Genomic DNA, 11,358 nt, shown 5'->3' with positions numbered 1-11,358 from the left:
AAATTGTTTCATATACTACTTAATGAAATTTTAATGAAACTGTTTCATGTATTTCTCTAAAATTAAAATAATGAAGATGATAATATCCATGATTAACACCCTCAACAATAAAAATGGTTAATGAACCTCTCATAATTATAAAAAAATAAACAAAATGAAAAATTATGATTGGTTGAATAAGATTTTCACAGTTTTTACAAATTGAGTGGTTTTTATTTGAACCCACCCCTATATATGAGCTGTTTGTTTATGATATGTAGGGTTTTTGTTGACCTATGACACTAAGTTAGATAATGTGGTAAATGAGGAATATTAGTTTGAGATAAGACTTAGAAATGTAAAGTGGAGCATAAATATAAGATGTAAAGCAATATGCAATCATCTCATCTCCTTTTTATCATGCATTTTTACTATTCAATCTATTCCTCATCTCATTGCTCTACAATATCACCTCATGAATAACAACTACTTATCGTAAACATCTTCAACCACAAAGAGGATTTTTATTCTTCTTTGGATTTGAACCTGAAACCTCCTGGTACTTTTGATCTTTTGAGTCAAGCTCAAACCAATCAGGCACTACCCTTATGGTTTCCAAGTTATTATCATTGTGATCTACAAAGTCGTATATGACGCTCTCATATATACTTAGGATTTTCGATTTTTTTACATCTTGCATAAACGGGATGCGTTTTTATCGAGATCTATTTCGAACTTCAATATATAATAAATGTTTTATTATCAACTTGTATTACGATGTATCATCATCCATTGTAAAATCATTATTGCCACAAAGACTTTGACAACTCAATTGAAAGCCAAATGGGTTATGGATGATGCCATGATCAAAACAACTGTTCTATCATTTCTTAATTGCTTAATTTCAATCCACTTACAACCTTAAAATACAAGGCACCAAATGGGTAATAAGTTTACATTCGAAATAAACAACAACGGTTTGATCAAACTCCTATTCACTGTACGTTCCTTTTCTGTTAATCTAGATCCAACAGAAAACACGTAATGCCAAAGCCCACAAAAAAAGTCAACTTTATGTATATTCACGTTTTTAAGAAGGCTGAACTAATGATGGAATCATGAACAAGTGTTAACAACCACTAGTAGTAGAATACGTCGCTTGTTACCATATAATACTGGTCAGGGTCATGGAGTTGACTATTAAAATCTATCGACACACGTGTTAACTCAATCTAAGTTAAATGACCAAAATGACCCTGTTGCGATATAATGTGATGGTAAATTGTATAAATTTATAAATAAACACAAGTATGTAAATATAAATAAATAAATAAATAAATAACCATAAGAGTGGTTATTTATTAGTTTGAGTTTGGCTCCAAAGGTCAAAAATACAGAAGGTCTCAGGTTCAAATCCAATGAGAGATAAGAATCCCCTTGTGGCCACGGAGGTTCAAATACGGTGACTCCGGGATATTTGCAAAGCAGGTGATCGTCCTAAAATTAATCGGCTCGCATAACGGGTTGGATATTCAGGTTAATCAAAAAATAAATAAAATAAAGGAAAAAAGAGAAAAAACAGAAGAGATGGTAGTGGGTGAAGGGTGTACCAGAGAGAGCCAGATATTTATCACCATGCTCAACTTTTGCCATAATGTGAGACTGTCCTTTTGATTCCAAGACAGATAACCAATAATACCCTCAGCTCACGTGTTATTCATGTGACCCTATTTGCCTTATTACTTATTATTTGCATTTTTAATATAATTAAATTAAAACTTAGCATATTTAATGCCATTTGATTCGTTTTTCAGATCATATCATAAACGCGTACATTTGAAATCGCATACGATGTCGTACAAAAGAAACATGTGGAAGCAAGTGGTTGAAGAGGATTTCCGAGTTCTTTTTTTTTTTTTTTTGGTAACTGTAGGGTCCAGATTAACTTGAGCGTATTTCAACTGATTCCGTCAAGGGGTCAGAGGAAATCCAGCAATGACCCTGAAGAGAATCAAATTGGCTACCTATAAGAAGAAGCAGAGGCGGATCCATAAATTTTTCAAAGTGGTATCACAAAATAAATAACGTAAGGACCCAAAGTTCCATTTTGTAATTTTTCATATAAACCTCTGAAGTTTTAATCTTCATGACTTGTGGTTACAAATAAGGACCTAAAATATTTTACACTTAGCCCTAGGGGTGCTCAAAAACCTAATCAACCCAACCCGAAATAATCCGATGCCTATTTTAAACCGTAGGTATTGAGTTATTATTATTTGAACCCAACCAAACCCGATGAACTCGAAACCCTTTTTTTATTGAATTTTAATATAGACAATTACACTATCATGTATGCTCTTTATTTACGTATATTTTCAATCTATTCCCATTTTTATATAACACATTCATATATATGTTCAACAACTGTGAACATATATATGTAAATTGAGAAAAATAACTGAATGTGATATACATAAGAAATATAGATAAGTTGTATCAAATGGTTGATGAAGAAAAAAAAATTATGAGTAGAGAAATAACATATTCGATGTTTGAATAATATTTTAATGTATCAAAGTATCAACCCGACCAACCCATTCGGTTTCGGTTGGGTTGGGTTAAGATTTTTCAAATCGCAAGCATTGAGTTGGGTTGTTCAAATTTCTTCAACCCGATCAACCCAACCCATGAGCACCCCTAGCCCCATCGTTTTAGTGGTTTGACGGGCAACCACCCTCTTAAAGATAGGTCCGCCTCAAGGCCTAGCTTTTATTTGTCGGTTAATCCAATCGCTTGAAGTTGGTGTTCCAAAAGATACACTTTAAGGTTACGGACTTACGGTTTTGGATGGATTTTAAGATGTTCGATTAGTTGTAATATGGCTATGGCGAAAAACCGCAAATTAACCCATTGGTTTGCACATATATAGTTATAAAAACCCGATCTTAGGTTACGCCAAGAGACTCGAGTAGAAATAAGCACATAATAAAATACGAAGGAGCTCGATTTGAACATGACAGCAAGAAGCGAAAAAACCTTCTTGTTCAAGCTGAAGATTACTGAGGTGGTGCATTTTGCATCTCGACCACCTTCTTCCACGACGGTCGGCTCGAGATTTCGTCCCACCATCGTCCCACATTCTTTCTGGATGTAAACAGCTCGGCCCGGTTGGCTTTCTCAACCAAATACTGAGTGTTAGGCAAGTGCGAGAGGTCGGCCAAAGTGAACTCATCACCGGCTAAGTATCGGCTCTCTCCAAGCCTATTTTCATAGACATCGAGCACTTTCACGAGCTTTGCTTCGTTCTGCTTGATCAAGGCCTCGTCTTGTTTGAGTTTCATTCTCGGGGCAAAAACGAGCTGAAAGGCTAGAATTGAGCTTGGAGGATTGAAACTTTGTGATTCAGCTTCTAGCCATTGGTCAATTGAAGCTTTTACCAATGGGTTTGTCCCAAAGAGTCCCATGGTTCCTTTGCTTGGATTCTTCTCTGCTATATACCGACATATAGCTCGTGATTCTGTTATTAACACAAAGAATCCTTTCGTTTTCAGTAGTTCGAGTCAAGTATATACGTATTTCCGGAAAAGAAATTCACTTTTGAATCTTCATGGATGAGTCGGGACATGACAAAAAGAACTTGTTTTCTCAACTTTAGCCCGACAATTAGATTGCTAATCTAATTGTAATCAGGGAAATGGGACACGATAGATAAATTACTAATCTACCAATGTCAAATTAAAACTTCAAATACATTTCACAGTTCTTTCACCTGTCTACCTCACTCTCACCAATCTAGTCTGGTCCTCTCTGCGTACCAAATGCATTAAGCACATAGGAAAGCGATAGAGCCTTCGTTTCCTAAGAAGGAAAACATAAACAACGACCTAGTGCACAAAGACTACGTGGTATTTCATAAGCCCACGACTTGCCTAATTTGAACCGATGGCATCTAGTACTAAAAACTTACAACCCAACGTTGCGTTATCGCCAAACTCACCACATTTTTCCTTTCCTTAAAAGAGGGTCTTATTACAAGAAACAAGAATGTGTATTGCATCACGTGGTTTTTCTACATTTAGTAACTATGGTGAATTGATGGTAACATAAATGGTGATCACATATTTGCACATATATACACAAAGGAAAACCGGAAAGCATGGGCCTAAATCTCACCCAATAGCTAGTCACACATCAGCTAGTTTATCTGCTAACGGTTAGCACAATGTAGTGGAGAAGGTGGCTATCGCCAACATGGTGCAGCTTATCACACAAACATAATGGGAATCTGGGAAAGTAAAGAAACAATTTCATCTTTAAAAAGGTTAAAACAAAGGTGTAGATATAAGATATTACCAAATAGGGTGATTTCATCATCTTGAAATGCTGGAACTTGGCCAAAGGGCTGTACCAGAAAGAGTAAGAGAGACAAGTCAATGGGATACCATTTCTTAGAGACATTAAAACAAACAGCTACAAGACTTGAATAAAACTACATTAATCTTCATAGCAGGTAATTCAAAAGGGGGGAAACGAGTTGCATTACTTCAAATTCCCCTCGACCATAAGCTAAAAACACCAGAAATTAGACTCTAATTTGTGGAATTGAGAGATAAGTAAATAAAGAACAATGAAAAATGAGAGTAACCCCGATAGGATTCAATGATATGTACCTGAATTTTAAGGTAATCAGGTTTCTTGTGTTCGCCTTTAGCCATGCTGATGGGAACAAGCTGAAATGGGACATCTTTCTCGAGAAGACAGACCAAAACTCTTGAGACAGCGGTCGACAATGGCGGTCCATACACGGTCACCGGCGTAGCCATTGAAGTATATCGGATAAGTGAATTTGAGTGGGTTCAGTTTTAAAAGCAAAGTGTTGAACCAGAGATTTTTATTCGGGTTTTGCTACATACAACTCCTTTTTAATTTTAAATCCGTCATTCCCATTCTTTGATTGAATAACACTAGTGGTCCCTATAATTTGCTCAAATTTTATATTTAGTCCCTAAGATAAAATATATACACCGATGGTTTTTTATTTTCAATTTCATAACACTCAGGGTCTGTTTGTTTTTTCAAATTACCTTTTAATATCTCTAAAGTTCGATTCATTCAGACGTTTGGATAATAAGAGCATTTGTTTTATTTCTAAAATAAGAGCTTAAAAGCTCTAAATGTCCTCTGTGTAAATTCATTTATGTAAGTATATTTTTTAGTAATAAATTCAATTTTATTCATAATAAACAAAAACAATTAACAAATTGTTGGCAATATCATTTTATAAGTTTTTATTTATTTTTATTAATTACAATAAATTTTATAAAATATTGCTATTTAAACTCCTTTTAATTTTTAAATATATAATTTCTTTTTTTTGAATTATTGCACGTTTTTTCGATAACGTAAGATAACTGAAATAAAAAAAGAGAATACAAATTTTAAAATAATTTTATTGTGCCAAGTTTAAAAACTACATCACCTTGCTCGTACGGTCTAACTTTTAACAACATATAAATCCTAAAGACATAATTATCAAAAACAATATTATGTTATATTATCAGTGTTCTAAAAACTCGTCACAACAGTCGTCATGACTCAAGAGTTGTGTTTTACGTCACATTAAGCATGTAGCATGTCATGACCCAATGTGCGGTTTTTCTAACACGATATCCGACATCTTATTTATATATAAAGTTTACGCTGGCATAATATTAGCTTAGATAGAGTACCTCCTTAGCCATCTACTTTAAAATATCTGATTTCTGTAAATTAAGTCAGGCTGAAACTTGGGTGTTGTTTCAATGTTACTAATAAAAATACTTTACACGTTTGTTGAACAAAAACAAAATAACATTATTTACAAATATTCTACCCGTTAATCCACTGTAACTTTCGGTTTCCACTCTTTGGCTCGTTCTTTATATTCAGCCAATTCCCTTTGATACCGCTCTTTATCCTTCAATCCTTGATTTTGATAAACCTGTTTTTACACATAGTTTGATATAAACTAAAACGATAATATAGTAAAAATTTATATATAAACGGGTTATTCGTACCATTTTATCTTCGGGGCAAAGGTTGGTCCATGACTCGCCGATCATCTTTGTGAACTCCCTTTCTCTTAGCGGATATTTTGATTTGAGCTCAGCATGTTTTTCTGCAAAGAAGAAATTATAGCCACTTCGATTAGTTTTTGGGCGAGTCGGGTCTCCTTCATTTCTTCTCTTTCTTCTCCTTCTCGTCGAATCCAAGTTGTTCGAAACAATGACGCTGTGTTGCGGGTGATAAAGTACCCCATGGAGGATCTCTGTGTCCAATTGCATTGTTACTATATAACCGTATTCAAACTTGGTATCAATCATCCCAGTAGCTTGGAAAGATGAATGACCTGTAACGAAAAGAGAAATCGTATAGATTTTAAAGGAATACGATATATAATATCTTTCAGTAAACCACGGAAGTTCCTGATCCCACATAGATCGAAGAAAAGAAATGTTGTTGCTTTATATACCATGATGTATATGTAATTTATGGGTTAAGAAAAATATTATGTTGTTTAGCATGGTATCAAGGTCAGTTAAAAAATATATAAATGGCTCTGATACCATGTTAAAGAACTTACAAATATTCATAATATCTATGGATATTTTACCTGAGTGAGTTGAGGATTTTGGTGTCAAAAAATAGGTGTTTTCGTAGGGATACAAGAATTTTAGGTAGCGTTTTCTCAATGCATACGAAGCACTTGTGGTGGTTGGCGAGAACCCGAAAATTGCACTCACCTCCCTCCACTTCTTTAGTGTCACGACCTATTATCAGCAAGATCTAATAGTTAAATAATATGAAATACGCATGATAGATACTATAAAACAAATGACTTTTACCCATAAAAATCATCCAGAAAAATTTCCGTCAGTGATTACCTGATGGATCACCTAGAAAATATCAATGGTTCGATAGGATCCAATGTTTTTCGAGAAAATATCAATTGATCGGCCAAAGAATCCTTGGGTAATCTGTCACTGATTTGAGTTATCCACCAACTCTTGTGACGGTTTTGTGATGAATCACCCTTTAACCACAGATTTTCCCGGAAAAAGTCCGTAGTAAGAATAACTTATGCAGTTGAAATAAATACACAAACAATCAATTTTGCTTTCATTTGTTTTTGCACAACCGACTTAGAACAGTATCGATTTAGTAATTTAAATATAATAACATAAGAATAAATTTTTCATATATGAATGGTGAATCATTAGTACATAAAAGGAAAGGTGGATTCACATATGAATCTTCATATGTGAATAATTGGTTAAAATGTAGATAAAATACGTGAGTTAACATATGTATTTTCAAATGAATTTTTTTCTTTCGATTTACCAATGATTCACATATGAACCACTTATTGTTACGTTATTACTATTATCCTTTCTTATTTAAACCTCTTCCCCCCTATATATACATATATATATATATACATATATATATATATATATATATTAAAAATAATAAAAGAAATAAAAATGAACCTTGCTAAAACCACCCCTCTTGGTCACCTCTATGTACAAGACATGCAAATTTAGCTCCTTTCCTCCAATCACAGGAACCCTATCATTTCAAATTAAATATTAAACCATATATATATATATATATATATATATATATATATTAAATTGTAACAAAAAAACCATATTATAAAAAAAATTAAATAAACAAACATTAATTGTGTATTGTATATATGCAATTTTCAGAAGTAATCACCATATTTTATGAAAACAATGACTAATTAATTTGTAACCAAAGCTTATTTGAAAAAACCAATTAATGTTATAAATTTATTTTTAGAGGAGGAAATATTTAAAAATTCATTTTAAAATGATTATATATTACCAAATAATAGTAATTAAATTATTAGTTGTGATTAAATCGTTTAAGATACAATCTAATAATCACAATTAATATCAAACCGATTATTTAACATGCAATAATTACCGGCAGAAATAAATTAGGGACTGTTTGATAATTCCTGAATGGTTTGGTACAGAATGATTAAGAAGCTTTCATGATATAGTATAAAATAAAATATAATTGTTTGGTAATTGTGTATAATGAAATTAAGGCTCTTAATGGTTAAGGGAGATCCATGATACAAAATCATTCAGAGAGTTTCAAAACCATTAAGAAACAGACTTTTTTTTTGCTAAACAATATTCACTTCTTAACGATTCAAATGTTGCCTCTTAATGAAACTATTAAGAGGTAAACAAACAACCCCTTATATTGCAATTTAAAAATGATGATAATTAATTAAATAATCAATTTGAAAATAGGAAGGAAAGTGGATTACATAAGTTTGGTACCCATGAACCGATGGAAGCTACGGAGTGTTTCCCAGAAGAGAGAAGAGTCTTTGACGACGTCGTCATGGGAGGCCAGTGCCACTGGATAAGACTCGCCCTCACTCCCAATTCTCTCCGCCGGTAACATTTTCCAACCGGCGACATCAAAGGCTCGCCGGAAAATCAAGAAACCGACTGCCGGTACACACAGTGAGACACAAGTTGAAGAAGAAAGAAGAGATAAGAAGGGTAGTGGTTTTAAGGCAGAAGATGGTCAAATACCAACAATTTTTTACTGCTGTTTTTTTACCACGGTTTACTGCCAACAATTTTGGCTTTTATCTTCCCCTTTTAATAACAAAATCACGTTACAAAATTTGTATATTTGTTCGTCCAATTTTTGGAATTTTTATAGAATATGTCTCATCAGTTTTGTCGAAAATATATACAGGATTATGAGATCTTTAATATCCATTTTAAGCCATTAATTTAAGATAATTAAGGTGATAATTATCGCTATTTATTTGAATAAAAAATTAATGCAATTTTTAGAAAATTTCGTACATATTAGAGGTGCTCATGGGTTGGATTGATCGGGTTGAAGACATTTTAACAATCCAATCTAATGTTTGTGGTTTGAAAAATCTCAACTCAATCTAACCCAAACAAAAATGTAACCCAACCCAACCCGAACTGTACAGATTGGTCAGGTTAGTCGGGTTGATATTTTGATACATTAAAATATTCTAGTTACTTGTTACCTTGAATATGTTGTTTTCTCTACTCATAATTCTTTTTTCATCGTCAATCTTTTGGTATAGCTTATCCATACTTCTTATAAGTATGTGATGGAGTAATTGTGTAGTGTACGTTTTAATAGAGACCTAATAATCATATTAAGTCCAAGAAATAAAAGTATATCGGTTCTTCGGATTGAGTTGGGTTCAAATGATCGTAACTCAATTTCAATCCAATACCTACGGTTTGAAAATTTTACAACTTGATTAGACATCGAGTTACTTCAGATTGGGTTATTACATGTTTGGTTGGATGGGTTGGTCGGGTTTTTGAGCACCCCTAGTATATATCTTTTTCTCTCCTCTTTCTGTAACATACACACAATCGAATCTGCACACAAGGTGAACATAATATAAACAACCTTAAAAAATTTATTAGGGTGTTCATAATATATTCACAAGATTCGCATAATGTTCACAAGATACATATCACATCTCGTAGATTTAAAGTGTATTCACAAACTATAATACTATTTCTAAGAAAGTATTCATATTGTTTCGCATGTTTTGTAATTTTGTTCTTGTGTGTGAGTATATAAGTGCATGTTTTATGAATAAACATATTTTTGTGTTTTTTCACTGCCTGTTTGTTTTTTCAAAACTATCTCTTAATACCTCTGAAGTCTGAATCGTTCAGACGTTTGGGCATTAAAAGCGTTTGTTTTTTTTAAGTAAGAGCTTAAAAGCTTTAAACGTCTTCTGAAATTTTAAGTAGTAAACGTGTCCCCTAATACCTATTAATCTTAATCCGCCTTCTATCTAATGATTCATATTTCGGGGCGGAAATAGATTTGTTAGCAAAAACTATTTATCGTTTATAATTTTGTACATAATTATTTATCTTACATATTTTTGCACTAGTTTGACTGATTTAGATTTTAGACTTTAAACGTAAAAAGAAACAGTTTTATTGGTCCAAATTTTAAACTTCAACATCACCTCTTATTGAATAAAAGTGAAATCAGATTTTAGATTTTAGATTTCAGAAAAAAAAACAAACATCACATAATACATTTTTTTTAACATTTCATTTGATTTACGAGAATTTAATATTATATTTTTAGAATATTGTCTTTGTTCAAAAAAAAAATGTGGTCCAAAATAGGTTTTGTTCACATGGATAATGCTTTTACGTGAATAAAAGTTGATTTGTTAATAAAAAAAATTCTGAATTTTATAAGTCATGAATAAATTAAATATAATTAATTTATTACAATTTTTCATAATTAAGATAAATATCTAAATCATTTATTGGTTGCTAGAAGGGTAATCGCGCAATACAATGAGATACATATCGATTTTAATGTCGTTTTATTCTGTCTCCGTCGATATTATAATACGATTTTATGTAGTACTGAAAAAAAAACGATAATTTATTTTTATTTTTTTGAATAAAATATAAATTTTAAGGTATCATAAAATTTCGAAAAAAGATTTTAGTATCAAATTAAATATTTAAAAGTTCTTTTTTTATGTGTAATTTCTGTAATTCAATTTTTTATCATAATTTAAGTTCGATTTAATAATGAAGTCACTTGTTTTAGTTTAATAATATAATTTTTTTATAAAGATAATAATTAGTATTTTGTTAGAATTCAATAATAAATATTTGATTATATTTATCTACAGTTAGTTACACGAATTCAAACATGAAGCTTTAATAAGTTGTATTTTAAGCAATATGCATCAATAGACAGTACTTAATGCATAAAAAATGGTTTTAAAAGTTTTTTATCAAATATTTTATAACATAATATAGATAATGATTTATTTAAAATAGGAAAGATAAATTAAAACCATATGTAATGAAATTGGTGATGAGGAAATTATATCCTTTTTTATTTTGTTTGGAAAAATTTATTGAGCCTCTGAAATATGAGCATCATTGGGTGGCTTAAATTTATCATCATTATCTTATATGTATATTAATTGGCTATATCTATAAATTCAAGTTTTTCCATCTATATATCATATTTTCTTTTTATATTTTTTAATTTAATATTATAGTTTGTGAACACACTTTAAATCTATGAGATCACTAAAATTTGTGAATATACTGTGAACCCCAATTAAATCAGTAAAACTAAATCTAAACTTACCACTTGTGAACACATGGTGACACCCTAGTAAAGAGAATTAAGGTTTTTTTTACATTCTGTTCACCTTGTGTGCACATTTAGCTATGTGCATATGTATGTTAATACATAAAATATATATATCAGGGGAGAGTCGGAGATGGTTCA

General features: G+C 31.6%; 2 protein-coding genes across 2 annotated transcripts; both read right to left on the bottom strand.

Annotated features, from left to right (window-relative positions):
* Window positions 1-2,848: 2,848 nt before the first annotated feature.
* Window positions 2,849-4,878, bottom strand: LOC112509539 (glutathione S-transferase F11-like). Its single transcript, XM_025114541.1, has 3 exons — window positions 4,650-4,878; window positions 4,333-4,381; window positions 2,849-3,496 (listed from the first exon to the last, which is right to left on the bottom strand). Exons 1-3 carry the CDS (start codon window positions 4,800-4,802, stop codon window positions 3,036-3,038), a joined length of 663 nt encoding a protein of 220 aa, XP_024970309.1. The 5' UTR covers window positions 4,803-4,878; the 3' UTR covers window positions 2,849-3,035.
* Window positions 4,879-5,748: 870 nt separating this feature from the next.
* On the bottom strand, window positions 5,749-8,736 carry LOC112509900 (high mobility group B protein 9). The gene is made up of 5 exons (XM_025115107.1): window positions 8,327-8,736; window positions 7,509-7,587; window positions 6,632-6,788; window positions 6,036-6,367; window positions 5,749-5,959 (listed from the first exon to the last, which is right to left on the bottom strand). Exons 1-5 carry the CDS (start codon window positions 8,464-8,466, stop codon window positions 5,855-5,857), a joined length of 813 nt encoding a protein of 270 aa, XP_024970875.1. The 5' UTR covers window positions 8,467-8,736; the 3' UTR covers window positions 5,749-5,854.
* Between the last annotated feature and the right edge of the window lie 2,622 nt (window positions 8,737-11,358).

This window comes from Cynara cardunculus (genome assembly GCF_001531365.2).
Source record: "Cynara cardunculus var. scolymus isolate 2C chromosome LG 3, CcrdV1, whole genome shotgun sequence".
In the NCBI taxonomy this organism is placed as follows: domain Eukaryota; kingdom Viridiplantae; phylum Streptophyta; class Magnoliopsida; order Asterales; family Asteraceae; genus Cynara; species Cynara cardunculus.
The sequence above is the reverse complement of the archived record's forward strand: the minus strand, read 5'-3'. Positions and strand labels throughout refer to the sequence as shown.